Here is a 27566-nt window from a genome sequence, read left to right as displayed (position 1 = left end):
CCCTGGGATCAGAACAGGCTCATGGGGCCGGCATATCCTTTGTTTGGGGGGTGAAACATTAGCCGTACACCGAAGACTATCGGGAAAAGAGAGGTCCGCTTGTTTTCGTCGCGGTGATGCCCAGGAGAGAAACACATAATCATGAAAGTTCACACACAAACAGAGAGAGAAGGGGACTCTCAGGTTCCACAATGCGGGTGAGTACAGTGGGCTGTAACTGAAGATGCTGCGGCTGTTGTTGTGTCATGCAAGACTCGTGTGGATGTGCACGGCTCTGTCTGGAACAATGTGCACAATCCTAACAACTCAAAGGCCTGAAGTGGTGTCATGGGGAGTTTAGCAACTTAGCGAGATATTTTAAAGGGGAATGTTGAAGACGGAAGGAACGAATTTCTGCATTTCTGCAGTCTTTTAGTATTTAATTGTACCACACGATTCTGTGCATAATGAACAAATGCAAGAGTGGTATCAAATAAATCAATACTGCTCCTATGATCCTTCCAACAAACCAATTTTACATCAACATGCCCTAACCACATGGACCGTACCTTTTTTGCTCTGTTGGAGAACTGACGGCGGCGGTGTCGCCACCTTCATAGCCAGACCGTAGGCCCCCTTAAAGGAGTGGCTGTCCCGCACGATGAAGCAGCCCGGCTCCTTGTCCTTCAGGACTGAAATAGCTGAATGAAGAAAAAAAACAAACAAAAAACACTTTTAAAACAGGCAGAAAAAGGTGGGCTCCTGGCTGATGCTCAGAAAAAGCAAATGTGGGGTTCCTACCTTGATCCCTTGAGATATCTGGCTTGTACCAGAATTTCGATGTGTCCTGTACAAACTTGACCGTAACTTGCTTGACAGCTAGCACATCTGGAAAACAGGGTAATTATTAGGTAAATATACTTGAGTAACATGTGTTACGACCTCTTTAAAAGCTTGTGTTTTGGCAGTTTGCTGATCTGGAGGAAAGACGTCGGCAGAGATCTTAGAGAAGAATCTGCGGCTGCCTATTAATTAAAAAAAGGTTATACGGCCATTACCAAAAAGCACTCAATACAGCTGCTGTTTTTCACATTAAACCACATGACGCCTGGAACAACGTCCTTTACACAGAATAAGAAGCAAAATGGAGACATTTGGTGTTAATCCACAGGTGTGGTGATCTGAACACGCTGCAGTCAGCCGTGTCCACCATGAACTCCTCTCTTTACATACATTATTCATGTACTTAAATATGAGGCATCTGTGCAGAAGTTAATACTTGGCTCAAACTGGATAATCAAGTGGGACGATGACCTAAAGCAAGCAAATGTTTCTCGGATAAATCGACAACAGAATGGCTGAAAAAGGATAAGCATCAAGCTGTCGCAATGGACCAGTCAAAGTCCTGACCTCAGCCCGGCTGAACTGCTGTGGCAGGACTTTAGGAGAGCTGTGCATAAACAAACTACAGGAATCCTCAATAAAGTCAAAGCGATGTTGTAAACAAGAGTCTGAGCCGGAATTGCTCCACAGCAATGTCTGAGAGCGGCGAGGAAAATCTGAAAACATGTTATTGTCCCTAAAGGTGCTTTTACAAGCTATTTATTTAGTTTGCACATGCTGCTTCTGATTGGCTCCTTTTTGGTGAAATAAATAATTATGAAGGGTGATTTTATGTGTTGTTCATATAAGATTGATTAGATTAAGATAAGATACAACTGTCAGCTCCTTTAAATCAGGGTTAAAAACATTACTTTTTACTCAAGCGTACTCCTAAATTAAACGTACCTGCTGTATTCTACTGCCCTTATTTTTAACAGCTTGTGCTTTTCATTATTTTACTTCTTTTCTTATCATCTTATTCTTATTTTTTTCAATCTTATTTGTTATTTACTGTCTAATTATGTCTTGCCGCTTTTAATGTCAATGTAAAGCACTTTGAATTACCTTGTGTTGAATTGTGCTATATAAATACATTTGCCTTGCCTTGCCTAAGATTGATAGAATTTGGTAAATATCTAATTTCATGACCTGGTAAAGACCAGGATTTTATTATTTCCTGATAGGAAAAGCCAACAGCATGGTAGAGTGTACCTTCTTCCAACCCCTAGCTTACCTGGCAAAGGTGAGGTTGCGTGTGGCATCTGAGCCGACAAGTCGGGCAGCACATTGGGGAAAGGAATACTCAAGGAACTCCCACTGTGTGGACTGGAAAATCCGCTGAGGGCCGGAGAAGCCGTCCCCAGTGAATGCTCTCCATCCGACACCCGCTTCTTTTCCGGCAGAAGTGGGGGCTGCATGGGAGGAGTCTGTGACTGGTTCTGCCCATCCAAGGAGGTTAAAAGACCCCTGGCGATGCCCATGCTGGGGCAGGCCGTGCCGTAGCACTGGCCCGAGTCCTCGTGCTCGTCAAAGCTTTGAGCGGGACTCCGGCTGAGGGCGTAGCAGGCCATGCGGCTCCGCTGGCTGCTGCGAGGAGAGCTGTGGGCGTTGGGAGCAGGGTGGACGTGGGGGTGGTGCAGCGGAGGAGAGTGGTGGCAGTAGTCCAGGGACAGGGAATGCTGCAGGGGCTGTCGGGTGGACGCACAGCTGCTCAGGGAAGAGTGCCGGCTCAGGAGGGGATGTTCTGGCCAAGGCTGGTTCACGGAAGAGCTTGAGTTGCAGCAAATGAAGAAAATAATCGATGATTATGATGATTTTTATGAAACATCTGCTTTTACCATCAGGTAAAAACAAAAAACTATTACTAAATTTAAAAAAAAATGAATGATGCCCTAAGTCAGATCTTTACCTGTCAGTTTGCTGATGGGAACATGCAGAACTTAGCATCCTGTGGCAGTTCATGGAGGACTCCGGTAAAGTTTCCATCCCAACGTGACTGATATCAGAACATCCCTGGGGCGCTGTGTGGATGCAAAACAGAAGAATTCACTTGATGGCATTTCTTCTTTGAAGAGAAAAAAAACATATTTGGAACAAGGAGAACCATGGAAAATAAAATATATAGCCAAGGAAAATCTGAAAAAAAACAACCCCTGTGGAGCACAAAAGGAAGCTCTGCTTTTTATATGATTAGTGGAGATAAAATCTAATGATACCCCACATGGCTTTGAGCTATTCAGTCGATACGCAGTATAAAGTAAATCAATGAGCAGGGTCACCGTCTAGAAGTTTAAATAATACTATCATAATTCCTATCTAAGTCGGGTATAGCCTCAAGCGGCAAATCAACTCAATGTTTTTCACTCATGTTTATTTGTGCACAAGTTTATAAACAATAAGCAAGATCTTCCGGACACCTTTCATAATTTCTTTAGTTTTTCATCTGACTTGCATTCATACTCAACTAGACACAGTGTCAATCTACATTTACCCTTCTGTCCAACATCTTTTCATCAGTTTAATATTTCATTTAGAGGTCCTAAACTCTGGAACAATTTAGATATGTCTCTGAGGTCCACATTGTCATTTATATCCTTCAAAAAATTGCTGAAAAAACATCTCATGTCCTAATTTCTCAATGTATTCTCTATTATGTATCCTTGTTTTCTTTTCATGTTTATAATTAGAGTTTTCCTATGTTTGTACATTTAATTTTCTGTTTACAGTAGATGACGGGGTGGAATTCTGTACAAGCCCTCTGGGCTTCGTTCCCTCCTTGCACTATTTTTTTAAATTGTGCTAAATAAATAAATACAAATACAAATACAAATCAACAGAAACACAAAAGGTTTTAACTCGGTCTCCAGTTTTTTCTGAGTTACTTTTACAGAAATCATAGTTGCAAAGCTGAAAAGACTGATGAGTTATCCACGTTCCCTTTTCCCCTCTGTATACACAGAGACACTTTCACAGGGGAAGAAAAGTTGTGTTTTTCCCCTATACCAGGTTCCTGACCCACGGTAACCATGGAGACGCAGCAGAACTGAATGCAGGGCTTGGTGCCAGGATGCTTAAGGTAGAAGGAGGCACAGTGGGAGCACAGATCTGCTCCCAGGCCTCACAACCTTTAGACATACTGTAGATCTCCATAGAAACAAGCCAATAAGAGGTTGAAAAAGGAGGGTTTGGTGCCACTTGAGATTGTGTTTGTGCATCAGGTCTGACATGACGAGTTTGTTGTGCAAGTCATTACCACAAGGACATTCTTCCAAGTTCAGAGAACGGTTAGGAATCTCCCTTCTTTGTTTTTTTCCTTTCCCTCAAAATACTGAACAAGATGAACCAACAGGAATGTCACCACCACTCAAAGTATGTACCTCTCCCTCAACGTCTCTTTTGAAGTTCTCTGAAGTTCAAGTTCAAGTTTGTATGTGTATATTTATGTATGTGTATGCATATGTATGCGTATATATACGTATATATATTAAATATAGTAATAATGCACATATATATACCTTTGGTTTCTACCGTCATGGTATCAATCATTAATATGTGTGCAGACAAGGTAAAAAAAAAAAGAAGTTCTCTGAAGTTCAAGCAAGAATAAAGATACAGAAAAGAAAAAAAAGTCTTTTTTTTTTTTTGTCTTTTGTGCAACCTCTGTTAAGATATATCAAACCCGAAACAATCTCACACATTGTGGCACATTGTGTTGAATAAAAAATGGTTGAACTGTAACAGTGGTGTCGCTTTCATTTTTTTCAAACATTATTGACTGAGCTGAGGAATATTAAACAATTTTGAGTGTATTTCCCACAGACTATGAGTTGAGGAAAATAGAAAATTTTGTGGAGTTGTGGAAACTTAAATCATTTAAAAATATAACTTAAATATTTTGGTGTAATCAGTTACACAAAAATGTTTGAGTTCTTTGAACTTATTCGGGTTAACAGTGTACTGTTAAGATATATCAAACCCGAAACAATCTCTTTCAGTTTCATGGAATGTTTTCCTTTTACAAATCGATGAGCGGGACAGCACATTGGATTAATTCTGAACCCACCGTGACTTGTGCCGAAGCCTCCGTACGACTGCGTGCCGGGAGACGGGATTTGCCGGAGGTCGGTCAGTTCTGACATGTTTTTCACTGTAAACACACACCAGGATGGGACGAAGGTCACACACAGTTCAATTGTCAGATAGAAACCCGGTAACTACGATGGTGAAAATGGGCCGCACTCACCGTAAGGCGTCGGCGGAGAGATGGGGAAGGCGGGAGTGGGTGGAGTCATCTCACTGGCAGCCTCGACTCCGCCGTCCACATCTGGGCCCTGGACTCTGTAATCTGCAACGTCACTTCTGTAGAATATGTGGTTCTGCAAGGAAAACACACAAATGTAACCCAGCTTAAGGCAGAATGACACAAGAGAAGAGACTAACGTGTGCACTAGGGCTGTTCGATTTTGCCCAAAAATAAAATCTCGATTTTTTTCTCTCAAAATCCGATTTTCGATTACGATTATTTTGTGAATTGACAAAAGGCAAAGAAATTATTTAAAATATGCAGTTTTTTTATTGAACATTTGCCCCATTGGGCTTTAAGTGCAAACTTTGCTCTTATTAAACCAAAAATGAATGAATAAAGTGCAAAACTCTGTAAAATAAGTTGAAAAAAAGTTTAAAAAAATATAAAATATAAAGTTTTATCTCTGAAAAAAAAAAATCAGCAAATCAGCACTTGCAAACATAGAGTAAGTTATATTTCCAATTGAATAAAACAAGACATTTTCTAGGTATTGAGAGGTATTTCCATCAATCATTAATATGTGTGCAGACAAGGTAAAAAAAAAAAGTGAAAAATCGATTTTACGAGTTTCACGTTTTAACATCGTTCTAATTACATAATCGCGATTACGATTTAAAATCGATTAATCGCACAGCCCTAGTGTGCACATGCGCTGAATTCACCTGGGACTGCGGGACACGCTGGGGAAACGTCCTCGGGCCCCGGTACTCCTCCGTCTCCCCCCACCTTGAGTTACATAAGCCTGTGTGATCCATTAAATCCCTTCCTTGGAAACTTGGAGTCCGCGTTACACCCGCTCGCCCATCACTGGACTCGACAGCTGCGTACACACAGGTGGACACCAGCGAGAAGGTCATCAAATATTAACAGGTTTAATCGGTATCACTGCTTTCAGGGAAGTTGGCACAGAAAAACAAGCTGAAAGGGAAAATAACACTGCCTTGGCCTCCGGTAACTTTCAGGCTTTTGTGGCATTTTGTTCCCTTCTTTTCCACCTTAAGAAAGCTTTTGATTACCTTTGCTTCTTCACCTAGTTTTCAGACAGGGCAAATTTGGCCAGAAATCCCACGGCTACGGCCGAGGTTTGCCTCTCGCTATGTTTTATGAGAACAGCTGAGGAATGCCAGAGGTCTGGACGGTGGGCTGGTGGTGACCAGCGGGTTGTGTGTGTGTCTGGAGAGCGCGTGTGTGTTGGGGGGGTGGGGGGGTCAATGTTGTGACTCTTCTAGGAAGCGCTGCCACTTATCACCACAGTGTTAATTTGAGCCCTCCCGCCGAGCTCCAACCTCCCAACCCTAAAGAATGCTAATGATGCAGAAGCACTAATGCCTGAGATCATTATTCACTTGGTCTGCTGCAAGCATGGCTGACAGGGACAGTCGGTACGTTTACATGCACGGCTGGGTCAAGCTGACTGGCCCATTTGTTTGGACTACTGTCCTGGTTCCAATCGGTTCCTAAGCCCTCCTCTGAAAGGGGAGTCGATTCACTGAACAAAGGCTTTCCATAGACGGCAATATTTCCCCCCTTTCACCTTCCCAGCTTTGCTCTTTTTCCATTTGACCTGTTACTTCACACACTAGAACAATTCAATTATTTAAAGATGGTGCCAAACTGGTACCACGCTGAACGGTGAATCGGACAGCTATGTAACCCTGCAACATGTTATACTTTATTTATCAAAAAAGGTCACTCGTTTTGTCTTCGGTTTCCTCTGAATACATTCTTCTTCTGGTGTTTAGGAGTTGTAGAGGAACTGCAGAGTGACTTACTTGGCCCCTTCGAGTCAACTTGGACAAGAAGTATTTTGACTACTGATTGTCGTATTATCCGGGTATGTTATCAGAAGTAATATCTGTCTTTACTTAAATGAAACAAAACGTGCTCCTTTTCCCTCAAGATGAAAAATGAATATGACTTCCTGTCGTCTAAATATAGCTGGGATGCAGTGCTACAACAAAACCTTCTCAGCCATGTCTTTTGACTTCTTTTCATAACAGCCAGTTTTAAATGACCCTTAAAGCTGGATAGAGAGTTAGAGTTGGCTTCAAGAGGAGACTAAGAAAGGAAGTTCAAAAGAAACTGGTTGTTTTAGATTGTGTCTAATGGTTTTAGCTTATTGATTTAATTGAGTTAGGTGTTATATAAATAAACATATTTTCTTGTTCTGCATTTAATTTCAATTCTTAGTATTTTATTTTGCTGAGGTTTTGTGACGTTTCCGGTTATTTTCACTATTTTTAAATTTTCTTCTATTGAAATACGTTTCTTTGTTTTTGTTTTTGTATTTGCCTCATTTAGTATGAACTTATTTATCTTTAGTTGTACTTGGATTTATCTTTAATCTATCTGTTTTTGGTTGTTATTTGTTTTTTTTCACTTAGAAAAATTCTTGTTTTTTCATTTTTTTCTGCTTATTATTATCTTTAGTTTTTATTTGTTTTTGTTTTTTGTCTTGTTTTTCTTTTTAGTTGTTGTTCTTTGTACTTGTTATCTACTTAGTTTTATTCTGTTTAACTAACATTTTGTACTGTAAGTTTTATAGAAATGTATATTTGTACTGTTGGACCCCAGGAAGAATAGTTGCTGCTGAGGCAGCAACTAATGGGGATCTGAAATAAATAAATAAATAAAGCTGGATAAGTTCATGTAGGGTACAATGCTTTCAGCAAAGACATTTCAACACATGTGGTTTAAGCGACCCCCCCCCCCCGTCATGGCTGTAATCTCTGCCAACAACACAAGCATGATGGGAATCAATAATCCTGCAGAGATCAACATGCTGCACATATGTAACTAAATCAAGGTGATTCAGGTATATAAACCAAAAGACCTCAATCTGGATCAGTCATCGTGACATCTCTAGTCTTGTAATGAGAGCATTGGTAAGAACTCAAATATTCTAGAAAGCTAAACCCCACGGTCAAGTTCATTTGGGGGGTTTACACACCTGAATGATCCTAGGAGCTACAGTATGTTGTCAGGAGCAGCTGCCCCTTGTAAGGTCTTTCAAGGCAGGTTGACCCTGTTGGATGAGCGATTCAAATGCATGTATGAACAAGTTAAAAGGAGGAGTACAGCGTCCCTCGTATGCGCGTGGGTTAATGGAGCCAGATCTGGGGGATCACCCATGCGGCCGGATCAACCAGGCTTAGCCCTCCCATGGGCTAACACTGGCAGGAGGAGCCATATGAGTCAGGTAGGTGTTGTGTAGGTGGCGTGATGGAAGGGGCCTTGAGCTTGCAGAAACTGGCTCGTTCCACCTCAGAGGTACAGTAGTGCCACATGAGGTGTAGTCAATGCAAAACAGTATACTGTAGTTGCAAAAAAAAAAAGAGCCTAACGAAGGATCCAAATAATGCTTTGTGTTCAGAGGGACACAGATGTCATTAAGGGTTTTAAAACCCTTAATTATGTCCCTTACAAGGAAGTACGGTGGGCAAGAGTAATTAATCAGACCTGAATGAAATATGCTATATTTGACTCATGTAAATACTATAACTGGAAAGAATAAGGGCGTTCGCTTCAGCTTTGCATGTTAATGTATCACAATGAGCTTAATGAGACTCAACATTGGTCGTTGCGCCCGCCAGTTGTGATATTAACAGTGTCAGAAGCTATATAAATGTTTGAGGTGCAGTTTTTATCCTCAGCACGCATCATAACTAAGGAAAAAGCTGCATCACAGCAACAGCACTAGAAGGCAGTTTTGTTTTACATTTAGGTGATGATGGATGTTCTTTTCTTTTTATTCATCTTTTTCTGGGACACACCTGGGGCCATAATCTCAGCTGAGGTGGAACCATCAATAACTGGCCTTTTCTGAACATAGGAGTCTACGGTAGGCGGCCAAACGTTACTGGTACAAATCAGTCGGACATCAGTAATATCCAAGGGATGAGGTCTTTCCACAGAGAGAAAAACTATTCCAGCAACAGCCGTCCATTATCATAGAAGAAAATCAGTAGCAGTTCCTTCCTCAGGTTGTGAAACACCTTGATTAAACTTCTGCGGTGCATCATGGAAATAATGAAATGTGAATGATTAAATTCCTTATAAATTATTCATCTGCATTTGTATCGCCAAATCTTGCATAGAGATTATGAAACTAACTGTACCAGGCTCTTAAATCTTTAACATCATGTTTCAAGAAATAAAAATAAAAATCGGTCTTGTCACACAGATTAAAAGCAAAAGGTTTGCTTTAAAGAGTTGGGATGAATTATTCACAACATCGAAGCAATCTGACCATCCTTTCTTCAGTATAAATAATTTACTTCCCATTCTAACACAAATATACAAACAGAGCTTTGAACTATGACTCTAAACTGAGAACTGTAAAAAGCAAACAATCCCTTCTCTCCTACATCTTGTTTTACAAATGAACAAAGCTGAAGCCTTTGGTGGTTGTTTTTTGGAAGGAAGCGATGTCGATATGTGCAGACAGGTAAGCCTCTGGAATCAAATGGAAAAAACTGCGCCTGCGGGCTCGCTTGTTCCTCTTCTGGAAATTCCTAACGCTTCCCCTGGCCGATGTATACGCAGCCAGAACAGCTTTCTGGGTTTTCTTTGCCTCACTGCATTTCGCTGCCACTGCACCGACCACGAACATTCAGTTTAGCTACGAACACAGACCGTAACATATGTGGATTAGCTAAATGTTGCAATCTTTGGAGCATGAGGACATAGATAGCTTCACTTGATTACAAAAAGAAAAATGCTAAATGGTTCTTGATGTTTGTCTAGGACACTAAAGCTCCAGGGGCAATGAATTGGAGACACAAGATCTACTTAATTTTGTAAGATCAGACATTATTGATGGATATCTGGATATCTACTGATTATACAAGAGCCATTAAAGTGCTGTTTGTTCAAAAAGACGTAATTAATACAGTGATATCGCAAATAAGGACCTGGGAGAGTTTGGGCAGACGAAATCTTTAACTGTAGTTATATGTCATGATTATAAGACATTTTCAAAGCTTCTGGTTCTGCATATTTCTGATTTCTTTTCACGTAGCTTCAGGACAGCCGATCCTTCACTCAGATAGCTGCAGACAAGTCTGAACGGTGCTCTCGCTTTAGAAACGTACTGAAAACATCTGAAATCTTGGCAAGAACCCTGCTATTTCTGCCACTAAAACACGCCGGGGGGGGAGGGAGGAAGAGAGGGCACGCTTTGTTAGCTTGATTTTTCCAGTCAAGGGGAAGGAAAGCTGAGCCTGTCGGAGAGGAACGATTCTCTGCACGTTACTGGAAATAATGTGAATATTTTTGATTATGTCATATCCAGGTAGTTTGGTGAAAACAAACCCCTTCCCTGGACAAACACCACCACACCACCACACCACACCCCGCCCGGCCCGTCCGAGTAGCTCACCTGTCTTCTGCTTGCTTTTCAGCGTTGCTGCGTTACTATCGTTGAATCTGAGATCGATGCCGTTTGAACACTCGCTGAAGGAGCCGTTGGGGTGCGTCCCGCCGTTCTTTTTAACGGACGTGCTGCGGCTGCGGCTCAACGCCGGCATGAACGTGGGATCCAGGTCCATGATGAGCTGGTTGAGCTGATCAATGGAGTTGTCAATATCCTTCGTGAGAGATTTGAACTCCTCGTCCCGTTTGATGTTGTTGTTATTGTTCGTCATCGCTTGGTCTTTTTGAGGCGCGGCGGCGCTTCTGATAGCGTCCCTGACGGGGTCTTGTCGTTGAGGAGGCAGGCCTTCTTTGGGCGCAGCGCTCACCGCTTTGCCCCCGGAGAACCTCTCTGCGTCGCTCCGATCTTCCGGCATGTAGATGAACTGCTGGGCAGCGACCATCTGCTGCTGCCGGACCCAGGACTGCGTGGAGTAGCTTCCCTGTCTGTACACGTGCTGCTTGAGAGCGGGAGCGCTGCCCGGATTGGAGGACGCCACCGAGTTACTCCTGGAGCTCAGGCAGGCCCGTCTAGCGTCTGCGTAGGACCTTTCGTACTCCTCCACGTGAGAAGGAGCAGTCTGATGCAGGAGGTGGTGACTCTGACCCGGGTGTTCCTCTCCCCCGGGACTCCCGAAGCCGTCCGACAGCAGGGAGTTCTGACTGCTCTTGTGGCACGAGGACGACAAGGTTCCCAGGCTGTCCACGCTGTGGAGATCATGACCTGTGATGACTTCATCGTCGAGGATGTCCGTTTCCCTCTCGCGAGGTCGGGCGTCTCCGTTCACGTGCAGTTGTGCAGGACCCGTCTGCTGCACGCCCCCTCGAGGGCCTCGGTCGTCCATCTCTTCCAGCGACGGGTCCTCGAGACCAAATCCACTGAGGAGCCGCTTCAGCTGGACCTTTTCCTGCTGGCTGGGTCCCGGGTTCACCCTGACGGCGTTGTTGGAGGTGACGGGCGCGGGTTTGTCCGTCCACAGAGAGGTGCTGGACAGGCCCGAGTCGCTGCTGACGGACAGCGTGTGGTCGCTGTGGTCGGGGCTGGAGGTGGCGGAGGTGGTGCGGGCCCCGCGCCCCAACGTGGCCTCTCCTCCTCCGCCCAGGCTCCTCTTGTTTGCTGCTTTGTCCTGAGTTAGGCCTTGATAGTGCGGCGCTGCAAAATAGAAGAGATGCAGCGCTTCATACAGTCAGCTGGTACTGGCAAACACGCATATAGACACAAAGACGGCGGACTCACACAGACAAACAAAGTCAAGACTCCCAACATGAACAGACAAGTCCCTCCCCCCAAAACTCCGACATTCTGGATCTGTGATTGACAAGGTCACTTGTAATCATCCTCCACCGCATAAAGACGACATTCCAGACAAAACAGAGAACAAACAGCCGCACCATTAAAACAATGACAGAGAAAAAGATGTGTATCGTGTTAGTAAATGCAGACAAATCACGTAATTAGATGTTTCAGGACAAAAATGCAACCAAAATCTTTGATATTCTAAACTGAAACCAATCCATCCTCTACGATCAGGCCACCAGGGTAACTGTCAAAGCCTCAAGTGCAAAACATGTGACACAGCCAAAGGTGCTCTTTTGTATGGATTACAAATGAGATGTTAAAACTCCTGCATGTTTCTACAAGAGTCAGCTTGAGATATCTCTTCACCCTCGCATTCCTCACTCTGCTGCGATTAAGCCTCCTTACTTACTCTCAATTGCCCCTTGACCCCCAGCATATGTCCAAACAGCCTCATTAATCCTCAGAAGTAGCCACCCCCCCCTCCCCAAAAAAAAAGAAATCACAGTCAGGTCAGTTATTTGGTCACAGCAATTCAAGACATCAGGTTCAGTCTTGAAGACTTCTGCCGAATGATTAGAAGTTGGGAGTAAATAAAGCTGCCGCCTCAATCTCACTCTGCCCCAACAAAGGAGCGCTTGAACATGACTCCTAAGCTTCTCCCTCAACCTACCGCCTCAAGTACTTGCCTTTCAGTAAAACCATGACCAGAGGATCTGAATACCAGACACGCATGATAAAAGGCCCCCCTCCTCCTCCTCCTCCTCCTCCTCCTCCTCCTGCTCTGCTCCTCAGCTCCTGTTATGTGTGGCTTTTACCCTCTCCACTCACACAAACCCGCATCCTGTCTCGAGCAGCTTCGGCTCAGAGCTCAGAGCTCAATGCAGGTCGTTTCCAGCAGGAAGCTCCTGACCAGCCCCTCACGTGGCCCTTCCAGCCAGGTGTGTGCAGCTTTTCAACCACCTTTCACCTTGATTCTCTCCATTTTCTCTGAGTCACCTGTGTCATCATCACCTCTCACGGCCACACCGAGTCTGTCTCAAGAGGAAAAGCTCTTACCTTCACCGTCCGTGCCAGGTGGGCACACGAAACAATCCCAGTGTCCATTGCAAGCAGACGTGAGGAGGTTAAGAGACAATGCACACACGTGACAGCAGGTAATAGTGAGGGGCAAATCAAGAGAGTTTGATTAAGTTAGTCCCGCTTTCCTTCTCTGCTGAGAAGATGAGAGTGCCTGCACTCTACACACGGGAACGAGAGGGGGGGGCTTGAGATCTCCAAATAAGGATAGAGGAATGTAAACAAGTAAGGCGGGGCTGCGGGAAGGAGGTGGGCTGGCGGAAACAAGTAACCCTACCTCCCTGCGTTAGGGGACTACCCCACTGGGGAGAAAAGGTTTGGGGGGGTAGGGGGTAGAAGGAGAGAGAGAGAGGACAGCCTCGAAAAGAGGATCAGAGGATGAAAACAAAATTCCTGCAGCTCAAGACGTTTTCACTCTGTAAAAAGACACTTTTTAATTAAAAGGAATCATTAACTTGTGCCGGGAGCCCCGGGCAATTTTCATGAAAAGTGGCAGCCAAAGTTGTTTTTCTCTCACACTTGCGTGTCAAGAAATTACATGCTTGCTGTCCTCATGTACAAAACTAGAAAGAAACAGATGTGCCGAACGCAATTACGGGGTTCAAGGGCGCTTTAAAAAACAGTTTTATCTATCTGAATTGCACTGACAAGTGAGAGATGGTTTACCAAGTATGTTCTTAACTCGCTCAGTCAAACCATTTCTGCTCTTGTGTTCACCGCGTCGGCCGTTGCGGAAAAGGTCAGTCCCTGAAAAATCCACCAAGTGCGGTGCAGAAAGCAGAAAAACCCACAACTGTTCCTTATGCTGCTCTCACATCACAGGAGGTCTAGCTGTGCATGGCCGTGCAATTACCCGGCCTCTTCCACGCCGTCTCATTTACTACCATACCGCATCTCCCGCATACCAAAAATGTGAATCAGAAACATCACAGCCCTCCTATTTTCTCCAGCGCAGCCTTCCGTGTGTGTACATAGCTCTTAAAATCCTCTGAATATAGTGTTACAGTTAAGTTCATTTGCATGAAATAGTTTCTCACCTCTTACACAACTTGGACATGCAGTAACTTTTTGTAACCAATTAAATATAAAAGTACAGACAAGATTTACAAGCGATGCACCTGCAGTGTTGCAAAGTTGTCTGTTTCATGCAAGAAGCAGCATATTTAGTGCTTTTTAGTGAAATCTGTAACTGATTAAACCTGCGTGCATGTATGCGACGTCAGTCTTTGTCACTACCGACTCAAACAGCCAACCACTAGGGATGGGCGGTATGGACTAAAAAATGTATCACGATAATTTCTGGCATTTATCCCGATAACGATAAAAATGACGATAAAAAAAATACCAATTCAACTCCATCTTTTCAACTATAAATCTATCTCGCTCTCAGATCTGCCATGTTTTTTACACAAAAACCTCATCAACGGGAATTTATCCATCCTTCCTTCCTTCCTTCCTTCCTTCCTTCCTTCCTTCCTTCCTTCCTTCCTTCCTTCCTTCCTTCCTTCCTTCCTTCCTTCCTTCCTTCCTTCCTTCCTTCCTTCCTTCCTTCCTTCCTTCCCTTCCTTCCTTCCTTCCTTCCTTCTGCTCTCTCCTTCCTTCTTTCCTTGTTTTCTCCCTTCCTTCTCCTCTTTCCTTCCTTCCTTCCTTCCTTCCTTCCTTCCTTCCTTCCTTCCTTCCTTCCTTCCTTCCTTCCTTCCTTCCTTCCTTCCTTCCTCTTTTCTTCCTTCCTTCCTCTTTTCTTCCTTCCTTCCTTCCTTCCTTCCTCCTGCCCTCTCCTTCCTTCTTCTCTCTCCTTCCTTCTTCCCTTCCTTCCTTCCTTCCTTCTGCTCTCTCCTTCCTTCTTTCCTTGTTTTCTCCCTTCCTTCTCCTCTTTCCTTCCTTCCTTCCTTCCTTCCTTCCTTCCTTCCTTCCTTCCTTCTGCTCTCTCCTTCCTTCTTTCCTTGTTTTCTCCCTTCCTTCTCCTCTTTCCTTCCTTCCTTCCTTCCTTCCTTCCTTCCTCCTGCCCTCTCCTTCCTTCTTCTCTCTCCTTCCTTCCTTCCTTCCTTCCTTCCTTCCTTCCTTCCTTCCTTCCTTCCTTCCTTCCTTCCTTCCTTCCTTCCTTCCTTCCTTCCTTCCTTCCTTCCTTCCTTCCTTCCTTCCTTCCTCCTGCCCTCTCCTTCCTTCTTCTCTCTCCTTCCTTCTTCCCTCCTTCCTTCTTCCCTCCTTCCTTCCTTCCTTCCTTCCTTCCTTCCTTCCTTCCTTCCTTCCTTCCTTCCTTCCTTCCTTCCTTCCTTCCTCCTGCCCTCTCCTTCCTTCTTCTCTCTCCTTCCTTCCTTCCTTCCTTCCTTCCTTCCTTCCTTCCTTCCTTCCTTCCTTCCTTCCTTCCTTCCTTCCTTCCTTCCTTCCTTCCTTCCTTCCTTCCTTCCTTCCTTCCTTCACGTTGTGCATGGATTTAACGCAGAACCATAAATCAGTTTTACACAAAAACGTCATCAACAGGAATTTATCGTTTTTACCGCGAGATGACAAATTCTTATCGTGGGGAATTTTTTTGACGGTTTATCGTGAACGGTAAAATATCGCCCGTTCCTACCAACCACATGACGTTTTTAGGGGCTGCCTACGCTTATGTCTTTCAGTGAGCCACTCGGACGGTCGGTCGGTACCAACCGCCTCTGGCCGGACAGCAGATCAGGAGAACATAAGTTGGTTTATTTTTTTTTATTTAAAAAAAAGAAAAAAATGTATATGCGGTTGTGTTATCAAGTGTATGTGAGTTTGGTTTGTGTTATAAGCGCTCAGGCTCATTCCTGGATGTTTTTACATAGGTTTAAGGGGCGTCAAGGGTTATTTAGTCATTTTCTTCCAAATCTACATCTGAATGGAGGCGCAAAGCTGCAAGACAGATCTCAAAAGCAGCACACTCCTTGGCACACAGAGGGCAGGCTGGAATCGAGTGGCTCACTCCACCTTGTATGACAAATGACAAACTTAGACATTAATCATTAACAGTCTGTGTGGTTTTTCATAAGAAATTATGAAATTGCACCAATTTGTGAAAAAAGGGCATAATATGTCTGCTTTAAAGTTAATGCTTCATAGATTTTAGTGACACTTGTGATATTCCTGCTTGGAGAAGACGTCTGTTGTCTACTTATCTACAGTTTGCCATGGGTTTTCCAAGGATTTTGTCTAAAAGTCAAATAATTAAGGAGGAATACATTTCTATCAACAATAGGCTCCTTATAATTTAGGCTTATGTCCATTAAATGGACACTAAGTTTTGGAATATTGTATTCTTAATATTTATCAGGACGTTTTTAACATCTGTAGCTGGATTCAAGTTATTTGTTGTTGTTTTCTAACTATATTCTCTACTATATTAAAAATGCAGACAGCAAGGCCTGTGGATTGTTCCGATTAACATTTGAACCTAATCTAGGAATAGGTGGCAGCTATTTACATGGCTGTGTATGAATAGAGGTGAGAGTTAAAAAGATCCTGTATCATAACCTGAAATTAAGAAAAGATTATAGAGGCTACAAAGGGATATTCAAACATAACCTTTACCACCTTCAAGCACGACCCAAAGACAACAACCTGCCCTGCCTGAGTAAACAGCCTTTCAGAAAAAGCAATCTTTTACTATTCAACTCTTCATTCACACACTGGGATAAACACACACGATGGCCATCGAAGAGCAGCCACTGAAGCAAATGAGGTTTTCTTTTCACAACCTTAGCACTGCGGTGCCAAACAGCTCCTAGACATCCTCCTGCAGGCTTGCCTCTGGGTGGCAGCTCCCCGGAGCAAACCGGGGCCTGAAACTGGGCCGCTGGTAAGTACATGTAGAATTCCAACAACAGCTCCGAGGCCTTCCTCTTACATGTAGTGTTTACATGAGAAAACAAGGCTGTAAATATCCCACATAAATGCTTTGGAATTAAGGCAACAGAAAAGGGTCTTTGCTTTGATGAATTTTTAAATTTGAGCGGTTGATCTTTCACTGCATTTCCAAAAGCGGGGGATCAAATTCTGCTGTATTTTAAACGAACATTAAAAAAAAAACACAAAAAAAAAGGAACAGAAAAGGCAGCCGTTTTCATCAAGCTGAACCTACGCTTGTTAAAACGCTCAATGAATACTGGAAAAGGGTGGATCTGTGTTTTAATGCCGCTACCACGTCGCTCTATTCTGGGAGGTTGTTGTGAATTCTGCGGTTCAGCGGAGAGCAACAACCGCGGCTCGGACGGGGCGTCCCGTCAGGGTGGCTGTGAGTTAGTGTGTGTGTGTGTGTGTGTGTGTACTTGTGAAAGCATGTGCATGTGTGGGATGGTTCAAGCACGCCTATTCATTTCACAAGACAACAAAACCCAAATCTCTTGAGAACTATCTGCTCTTCCTCTGAACTCAGCATTCCCTGCATACAACACCACTCCTCTTTACTTTACACGAAAACAACACTCATTGCCATTCCCATCATAGTACACGCCATGGTAAGATGTAGCCTGGGGTTACGTTTTCTGTCTTTTTGGTTTTTTTCACCATAGTAAACGTCTTGTTTCCGTCTGCATGGCTTTTTAAGCTCCAATCAGAAGTGAAGTCCCTTTAACCTCCATTACTGTCTTCATTCATGAAACATCTGGTAGTATTTTTGCTCAGATAAAGTCAGACTCATCATGTAGAACCTGGCGCTGCCACAACAGAGTCCCGTGAGTCACGTCGCAACAAATACAGCATAGCGGCCGTACCTTCGCCATCACAGATGTTCTGGTACGAGTCCCAGCGGGTTAGAGGATCCGCTGTGTTGTAGTCCACAACAACATCTGGTCCGTTCTGCCACCTCTCAGCCCCTGGATCCAAAAATAACACTACCGTTAGTACTGCAGAGCTGTGTAATGTCTGTTCTTGACAAATATCACTATTTGAAAAAATGTAATAATTAAAAATACAGCTGGGTGCAACTGAGGCCACGTTTACACATAGCCGGGTATTTACAAAAACGGATATTTTCCCCTCTACGTTTTCAAACATATCCTCGTTTACACAAACCCGCATGAAAACGCTGTTAAGGTGCTATGAGCAGCCAAACCTGCAGGGGGCAGTGTAACGAGAAGCGTAAAGTCATGCAAGCCAATCGGAATCCTGGAAAAAAAACATCAACAAATGACACGTGTGAAGCCTGAATAATATGGTTCCGCGTTAAATCGACGGCGTAGCCTGCGTACGGTGCGCGTCGCCGCGTACCCTACGCCGTAGGCTCTGCGTTGGTGTAACGCGGAACCATAAATCAGCCTTGACTGCCAGTTACTTCCAAGACGGAACGAGAGTCTTTCGTTTGGAGTGACAGAGAAGTGGAGTTACTTTTAAGTGTGACTTTAGAATATAAAACAGGTAAAATACAAGAAAATAACGACGGTGGCCAAACAAATTGTAAACACAGGTCGCACAAATGATGCTGTGACGTTTCTGTTGCATAATGTGACGTTCTGAGCCTAAATCTCCATTTTCCTCCCTTTTCCTCCGTTTACAAGCAAACGTGAAAACAGAGTTTTTGAAAATCTCCACTTTGGCCGGAGTTTTCAGAAATGATCGTTTTTGGTGACTTTGAGCTCCGTTTTCGTGTAAACGAACGGCCAAAACGCATGAAAACGCCTCCGTTTTTGCTCCGTGTAAACGAGGCCTGAAGCTTCTTACCAAGAAGATTGAAATTATTTTCCTGTGTGAAATGTAAATTATGAGGCAACAGCGAGGGGGAATGTAGTTGAGGGAAACAAATTTAAATACATTTCACCTTTTAAAGTTCAAATAAACCAGATAGTCAAGTCAACTAGCCCCTGGTTGTAACTTTGGATTCACAGGAACGTATACTGAATAGTGTTTTTATTTCTTTCCCAGGTTAAATAGACCAAAACATCCCAGGAAGACTTTAAGGAAAGCAATTCAGTTGTGTTTTATTAGGACGGAGATTCATAGACATCGATGTAGCACATAACAAATCCGACAGACCCACATACTTTCGCTCCTGTGGGGATCTGGGGCAGCGCATGCTGTGCTTCTTTACTCCTCTGTCAGCACACACTTCACACTACATTTCCCCTCCCCAGCATTCCTCATCCCCTCTCACCAGGAGGCAGAGGGGGAAGCACGAAAATAAAAATGAGGAGAGCATTGTGCCCGCTTTTTCCAACTAGCTCTTCCTGTAGATACTTCTTTAAGAGTTGGGACTCTACCTGGGATCTTCTCGGGTCCCTCTGAGAACACGAGCTCCACTTTACCGTAGTCTGGGAATCTTGGATCTGGAATGAAACGACAGCAAACTCAGAGATGCCATGAATGTATGTCATTCAGGAAGATGAACGATGATGTTTGACATTCAGCTAGCACACATAAACATGTTTAGGAAAACAAGATTACTGGGCTAAAAGTGCCAGGTATAGATGGAGGGCAGACCGAGCCTCGCAGACATTATGTGCAGCGGAAGAGCCGGTGTTGACGAGCGGCCGGCAGGTTGAGGCCTGCTCTCAAGGTGTTTTTCAGGTGTACCTTTGTTGGCAGCCTCCATGTCCTCCTTTTCAAACATCAGGTTGTAACCCTGCACTGCTCCCGTGTGGAACTGCAGCCGGAAAATAACTTCACGCTCCGATGTGATGTCACTTTTATGATAGCATTTAATCTACAAACCAACACATAAAAAAACATCATAATCAAGACGCGCAGCACTGAAGTTGCCGTTTTAGAGGAACGCCTCGAGTTGTTTCCTACCATGATGTCTCCTTTCAGGAGCTGGGCGGGCTCCAGGGTGATGCACACACGGTCTCTGTGGCCGGGACCAATATGACTTAAACAACAAACACAGAACACAGTCAAAGCGAGCCAACGTGTGGAAGCAATTACAGATATTTACACGAAGCAGTAACTCAGAATTAAAATGAACAATAAGCTAACTTACACAGAAAACTCCTTTAAAGTTACCCGACGTTCTTTGAAGTGAACAATAATGTTTAAATGACTTGCGTAAGCTACTTACTAGACACCAGATGAGTAAACCGCCTGCATCCCTTGGTAGACCTTGATGTATGGGCGACACACTAAAAAACACAAAAACATCTAAAATTACTGTTTTTCACGAGTGCCTTCTTGATAGCATGACTTCATGAATTCAGTGACGTAGCTTTTCTAATTACTTAAGTCACAGCTGAAGTTGTGAGAAAGGGATTTTGGCTCCATGATGTGATAACAACTTTTGTTTCAATGACATGAGTGAAAACAGCAATTTCCAAACTTGATCTGGGAACTGACGAGTTTGTCTCTTCACTTTTGTTTGTGTACAAAACCTCCATGTGCCTGAGCATGCAAGTCTGTGTTGTCTTTAAAAATATATACAAAAATATATACAAATATATATATATTGTATATATATATATATATATATATATATATATATATATATATATATATATATATATATATATATATATATGTATTTGTTTTACTCTGTTGTCAGGGGGAATGGCAGCTGTGTGTAATGGTAAACAGTAAGAGTTTAACCTCCAGTGGCGTCAAAGTTGGGTATCCCGTGAAGTAAGACGCAGTGCAGAAACGAGGCGGAGGCGTTGATCTTCATGGATCCACTCAGTAAACTGTTGAGGATCCAAACATATCTGACAGGAAAGCATAACGGGGAACATTGACGTTAAACAGGACAGGGATTCTCACAACGGAAAATAAACCAACAGTGCTGTCGTGATATGAGACAACTGGCATTCAGGGTCTAACAAGTGATGAACTAAAACAAAAAAACAGAACCCAAGGCAAAGATAATCAACTTTTAAGAGATTAAAAAAAAACAAACAGAAATACCTCTTCATTTTTCCCAAATTCATCTTAAAGGGGACCTATTATGGCATCTAATATCTATTTTAAACAGGCCTTGAATGTCTTAAAAACAAGCTTTTGATTGTTTTTGCTAAATAAATTAGAAATTCAGCCTCTGAGCCATGTCTTTATCTTCCCAGTTTCTAACCTCATTATCTATGCGGGATTCTGAGTGGGCGGGGCTATGACAATGAGGCACTGTGCTGATTGGCTGCCTGAATGACGCAATACACCGCTACGAAAAAATGGCGGAAGCTCCAGCTGGCGGAGTTATTATTACACCGTGTTCTAACTGCATGCAATGCGAGCGAGCGTCAGCGACAAAATCAATTCCATTGCTTTTTTTTCTATTGCACGCAGCGACGCGCCGTTTTGAGCTGAACATTTGTCGGACACCCTGCTTCTATTTTCTTCCTGCCGCTCGCGTTGAAAGCCGGTTGAAAGCGCTGTAGGAAACGGTCACGGCTGAGGAACGGCTGATCCAGTTAGTTGAAATGAGAAGTTATCTCTATGACACCTCCTCATTTCACGACAAAAACATCAATAAAGTGGCAGCTGGCTGGAGGGAGATGGACAGAGAGCATCCGATGTCACGCCGTGCAACGCGATAGTCGGACACTCGCATGCAGTTAGGACACGGTGTTTAGTTGTGCGCGTGGTTTGCATTTTGGTTAGGTAACGAAAGGGAGCAGAATCTGAACGGCTCGTAGAAGTCACATCACACTGGACGGCTCATCCGGGCGGCTGTACAGACACTGCAGAATTTGGTTGCTTTCCTCCTTCTCTGAGTTGGCAGGCTGAGGGGAGACCACTTTATATATGTTAAAGCAAGAAAAAACGTGTTTTTCATAATAGGTCCCCTTTAACAATGACTTTAAACACGCTCCACATTGGACAGAGCACAGAAGAGACGACAAGCAACTTGTGATTTATTTATAAAACTGAGCCAAAAGAACAAAAGAAAGAAAACACAAAAGATACCAAACCCTGGCTATAAAATACACTGAGAATATGGTAGGTGGACTGTTAATTTGAGTGAATCAAGCAAAAACCAAGAAATAACAACCACGTTACACCATTCAGCCCCTTCAGCCCCTTCTTCATTCTGTTTCCACTATAATGGCAATGTAAGGTAAGACAGGTTATCATTGTAATGTGAAGAAAGTTCTTTCAACTGTCTGAAAAGCAAAAGCTTTAAATATACTTGCATTGCAACAGGCAACAACAGGATGTTGACAAGTGCTGGATTATTACATGTATATTTCTCAACCCATCCACCACCTGCAGCTGTGGGTCAATGCCAGCGTCAAGTGTATTACTGTTGTCAGGAATGCAGTAAACTGATATCATTGCAAACGTTCCGATACTGCTCATTAATATTACTGAACATCCCCACCTATTCAAGCGGATCACGCAGTGTTTCTGCATATCTCGCCGATATTACAAATACACATAATGTCCTGTATTTTCTTTTAAGCAGAAAATAGAAACTAAAGAGTGCGTTTACATACTGTAGCATCTTTTACTCATAACTGAATCCTCCTCGTTCACTCATTCAAACCTCAGTGACGGTAGAGCTGAATGAGACGGGAATAAACAGCACCGACAGTCTACTCTACTACCAGAGCCACAGCTACCCCCAAATTAAATGCTTTGGGCAAAGCAGTTGTATCCTACAACAATATTCTTGTGCATCCTGTCCATAATGTTTTAGATCAAACCAGAACAGAAAACATCTTCCTCTGAACAGCTTTAACATTTGAGCATCAGGTGAATGTGATAACATGAGATAGCATAAGCTTTATGTAAATTAGTCAGAGAAATCTGATTTTATTTTATTTTTTTGAAGCATTTTTCATTTGAGCATCAAAACAGAGAACAAATCATTGAAAGAAAATCTACCAAAATCTGTAGTAAACTGCTTGATGTTGCAACAGTCTGGCATTTTGACAAACGAGCCGATGGCTCATGTTTTTATTCTGAATATGGTGGTTTCTTTTTCAAAAACTATAAGCAAGAAAAAAACGTAAATTAGACAGCAGGGCATTGCCAGAAGAAAATGAGGCTGCTTGCAGGAGCGACTTCTCCCCATCAGTGTGAGCAGAGATGGATCTCACACAGGATCGGTGTTATAACTGATCCCCCCCCGCAATCGCAGTCTCATTAAAACTACAAACAACGATTGTTTTTCGGCTTCAACACACAGCAGTGAAACATCCTATGTTTTCTGTTTAGTCAGGTGGGCCGAAGGACACACGCTAAGTCAAACAACGCCCGGTAAGACGTCTGTTACCGAGCAGAAGGGTGTGCTTGTGTTTTGGGTCTTACCGTTTCTGCGAAGGTGTCATCAGAGCTGAGACCTTATCATCGTAGTATTTCCTCATGGCGAAGCGGTCCAACGCCTGATCAGCACTTCGGGGGAGACAGAAAGACGCACTAAACGCTTCGTGTAATTACGACTTAAGAGAGAGATTACACTCTGAACTGTAATTGAATAGAGTTAACCTTCACTTCAGTTTGGGAAACCCACACACACACACACACACACACATACGCACACATAATTGACAGGAGGGAAAGTAACTGGAGAGACAGAGGATTCCAGCAGAGAGGAAGAGAATGCCAGTTTTAAGTAAACACAGAGGGGGAGAAGGGGACAGAGAGAGGCCAGAGTGTGTGCACAGCTTGGTTATTCAGACAGACCTAAAACCAACAGGCGCTGCAGCCTTTTCACTGCAGCTCTGTTTCTCTCTCTCATCCGCCATTTCTCTGCTCCCCACCAATCTACTCCATTGTATATTTGCCTTATTGTTTTCCTATCTCTTCCTCTAATCCTCTACCCTCTGTCCTTTACATTCACTCCACTGAGCCAGTCTTCCTCTGTGGGGCAAAAATACGAAGGAATCGAAAGCTTGCGCGTACTCATGCAATGACATCTGCCGTGTGCAGAAAGGATTTACATAACGGCAGAACACCAAGGCTGCACCGAACCTCAGTTTTTGCTACATCTCTTGACTTCGCAGCTCGGGTTCGAGCGGATTTTCTTCACGATGAATACTTTTCTTGTAAGCGACACGTCACCCAGAGGGCTTGCCTAGCATGCCTCAGAAGCTGATCATGCAATTTAATACAGGGTGATTCATGGCTTAAATGATGTGGTTTCCCTTTGAATCTGAAAAAGGAAACCTTTCTTTTACTCCCTTTCTGAATCACCTTAACCCTAAATAAAGGAGGGTAGATAGAAAAAAATAAAATCAACGATGGTTGACCAATGCCATTGGCTATGCAAAGTGAGGCTTCACGAATGGCTGTGGCTTTCTGTTGATATTGCTCACTTCCAGCAGCCGGGGTTAGTCACGCAACAAAAATCCTGACTTTAGGGAAAAGAAAGCATTTATAGTCACTTAAGGAGAGTTGAGACACATGGTTGTGGTTACCTGGCTGACACGTCAGTGAAATGCACAAAGGATGAAATGACAACACCGATTCGACCCTTGCCCCCCTGAAAAACAAAACACAACAAGATGACAAAGAATGATTCACCAAGCATGCAGCCCTTGTGGTTTAACTATATTTGAAAAGCACAAAATGGTCTCCAAACATAGCACATGTTGAGCAATTTTTCATAAACACATCATTTTCAACTAAAGTTTGAAAAATATCTAAAACTACTGAGTCTCTCACTGCTTTGCAGTTTAGACACTGTTTATCAGTACTGGCTGAGCAACAGCAGATTTTAAGTATTACATTATAAGTTAAGCATATAGACTAAGGGCTTTTGTTTAAGTCACTCTTGTTTTTTTATTTTTACTCAAGTCACAAACAGTGACAGTGTGGAGACTCAGAGAAACATCAGATACAGAGCAGCTGCTCACAATGAGAGCCACAAGGAGCAAATCTTTATCATTTATAACAACTCAAACTTAATCAATTTAACAATATTGTTGCATTCAAGATAATTCAATTTCATTATTTAATCCTTAAAGGGAAATTAGATTTTCGCAGTAGAGATTCAGTCAGTCCATTAGTTTTACAGTCACTTTAAAGAGCCATTGTATGAGGTTATAGCCGTAGACAGGCGCCCTGTGCACTTGTGTTACAGACTGAATAAACTCTTCAGCTTTTTAATCACTGCATTATGTAAAAGAAGTTCAGTATTGTCCATTATGGTTTGCAACTTATGCAACATTCTTTTATGCACAGTTGGCACCAGAGCCCTTTAAAAGGTCAATCATGCAACATGGACGTTCTGAAGAAAAAGAAAGTGTAAGTATACAGTATTCAATATAGCATTTCCTCTAACTGCCAGCCATCCTTGTTCTTTTACTCTTAGATACAAATAACTTGTCTGATTCCCCTTTACTTTGTATTCCAGGCAGCAGTACCAAAAGATGCCAAACTGCTTCTGGACGCCGTTGGCCAGTCAGAGAAACAAAGCATGTGACATAGGAGAGTGACAAGAAGATTAGTATAAAAAAAATACATAAAAAATGGCTCGATTTCACAACAGACTTTTCATAAGTTGAATAAGTATATTGCTGGCCAAGCAATTGAAACTTGAGAGGTTTAAGTGAATTAAGATAGTCAAATGTGGCTCCTTTATGTCTGTAGTTCTGAGCAGCTGTTATCTCTCCACGAGAATCCCTCCCTGATCTTCCAAACTGAGGGCACTGTGACCACTGTCCACTGCACATACACTAGCTACTCACAAGTGCTTCACACAACCAAAATATGCCAAACATACACTAGTGTTTCATTTTTCAAGAAATGTGAAAAATGTAACTTTATCTTGAGTAGATGGCAAGGTCACAAACTGACAAAGCCAACTGATGCAACGCGGCCTGTGAGCTCACCCTGCAGTGTATAACGACCACATGGAGAGGGTCAGCATTGAGCCAGCTCTCCATGGCCTTACAGATGGTGCAGATCTTGTCCAGAGGGGGAGCATGTAGGTCTGGCCAACCTGTATCCAGTGTCTAAAGATAAAAACAAATCAGTGTGAATCAATACACACCAGCTGACACAGCTCATGCTATGTACCGAGCAATAATATAGCTACAATAATGGGTTAGATAGAGTTGTTTAAAGAGGACTGACAGACTTACCCTGGGGTTCGTTTTAGAGAGATCGTGTCGTCTCTCTGACAGGTTAATGATCTAAAGAAAGTACAACACAACAAAGCACATGGTGTCAAATGTTATCTGTAAGATTTCAGTGTAGTGCTCTCACACTCTCAGCATAAGTAAAATATGTAATCTGAGATCAATACTTTAATGTCAATATCCCACTTAGGCACCTTGCCACAGCACTTTTGAAGAGACAGTAAGCGGCATATGGACCAGCACTGACCAGGTAATTGTCTGCATGCTTGGACTTGAGCATCCGTGTGACGTCCTTGAGGTTGTGCGAGTACATCTCCTCCGAGCAGCCCCGGGGGAAGGAGACGGCTATGATGCGCTCCGTGATGTAGGTGAGATCGAGCTCATATCCCTCCTCCATCATGAATCTCTCCTGTTAGAATAAATCAAAGCAGACAAAGAAGAGGATGAGGCCCTTCAGTTCTCTTACGACATTCCCATTTTAAGCAGGTGACTTTATTTGAGTCAATATTTGATGGTCAAAGTCCTCGGGCGTTAGTCACCGCGTCCAGGTTTTCCACAGCTATCTTGAGCGGATGACTTCAGCTCCAGATTGAAAAAAAAAATAGAGGATATCTTGTTTACACTGCAGCAGTCAACAGTACGTGCCACAAATGGCATACTAGTTGAAACAAAACAAGGACTTTTTAACACATGGCAGATAATTGCTACTTATATCTCTACTGAGTGGTCGTATCAAAAGACCGGACACTAACAATCTAGTTACCACAGATAGTCAGTTGAAGCCACAGTGACAAAGAGAAAGAAGGAAAAAAAACATTCAAAAAGATTTCCAGTCGAAACCAGTTGTTCTAAATCCCTGAATGGCAGCATGTCCCTGTGACCTCATGGCCATGAACTTCCTGCTGTAGTGGTCTGGAGAGAGCCCGTCTCCCCATGCCGCACCACACCCCACAGACACATCCCTTACTCTATTATGTAGTCATCTCTGTGCAGCCGGCCTGCCTGCCGGCCGGAGGGAAGCAACTTGTCGACTAGTTCCAACAGAAGCTGTCGGCTGAACTGACATTAAATCAAATGTGCAACGCTAGAAATATTAAAATATTAAAGTAACCCCCCGCCCCGCAGTAAGCAACAAGGTGAAGTATCCTGTAAGAGTGCACTGTTCTGCTGAGAAAACGAGAGTTAATATATCGTTTACAATTAATAAAGACAGAGCACTTCGCTTTACAGCAGTTGTATTCCCTCACAGCAGGCCTGCTGCTGCTCTTTTAAAGCTGTTTGAGAATTGCCGAAGGAACTTTATAAAGAGGTCGAGGCCTAGAGCCAATATCCAAACTCCCAAGAATCCAAACCAATCAAGTATTCATGGGAAGTGCCAAATGCCCTTCATCGTGGCCCCAATCTGCAAGCCACAGGATCCAAATGTTTGGCCAGATACCACTGTGCACCCCAAGAGGTTGGAGTCAAAACAGAGTTAAAGATGTGATAATGGGATTTAAAACATGATTATCAATCTATACTTGCAATTATTTTCTAATAAAATGATATTTTACATTATATTATATGTTACTCAAGCCTTCCCCTTTCAGAAGAATACGGTCAAGAAGTTAAATTCTTTAACCGCAATTGTTCATAATCATTTTGACCG

At 43.2% G+C, this 27566-nt stretch overlaps 1 protein-coding gene across 1 annotated transcript in view; it reads right to left on the bottom strand.

Annotated features, from left to right (window-relative positions):
* The window catches only part of LOC133452757 (tensin-3-like), a 30870-nt gene extending 4544 nt beyond the window's left edge, over window positions 1–26326 (bottom strand). The window contains exons 1-19 of the mRNA XM_061732364.1: window positions 26166–26326; window positions 25922–25972; window positions 25670–25792; window positions 24254–24318; window positions 23145–23228; window positions 20490–20602; window positions 19969–20029; window positions 19704–19779; window positions 19485–19614; window positions 19172–19237; window positions 17690–17791; window positions 10548–11732; window positions 5830–5987; window positions 5105–5237; window positions 4925–5008; window positions 2771–2882; window positions 2096–2631; window positions 781–867; window positions 549–680 (exon numbers count right to left, since the gene is read on the bottom strand). Of these exons, the coding sequence (XP_061588348.1) occupies window positions 549–680; window positions 781–867; window positions 2096–2631; window positions 2771–2882; window positions 4925–5008; window positions 5105–5237; window positions 5830–5987; window positions 10548–11732; window positions 17690–17791; window positions 19172–19237; window positions 19485–19614; window positions 19704–19779; window positions 19969–20029; window positions 20490–20602; window positions 23145–23228; window positions 24254–24318; window positions 25670–25792; window positions 25922–25972; window positions 26166–26318 (3451 nt within the window). The 5' untranslated portion in view covers window positions 26319–26326. The remainder of the gene's footprint in view (window positions 1–548; window positions 681–780; window positions 868–2095; window positions 2632–2770; window positions 2883–4924; window positions 5009–5104; window positions 5238–5829; window positions 5988–10547; window positions 11733–17689; window positions 17792–19171; window positions 19238–19484; window positions 19615–19703; window positions 19780–19968; window positions 20030–20489; window positions 20603–23144; window positions 23229–24253; window positions 24319–25669; window positions 25793–25921; window positions 25973–26165) is intronic.
* Window positions 26327–27566: the final 1240 nt, after the last annotated feature.

The sequence above is a fragment of the Cololabis saira genome, chromosome 10, assembly GCF_033807715.1.
Source record: "Cololabis saira isolate AMF1-May2022 chromosome 10, fColSai1.1, whole genome shotgun sequence".
Lineage (NCBI taxonomy): Eukaryota > Metazoa > Chordata > Actinopteri > Beloniformes > Belonidae > Cololabis > Cololabis saira.
This window is presented reverse-complemented; position numbering and strand designations above follow the sequence as displayed.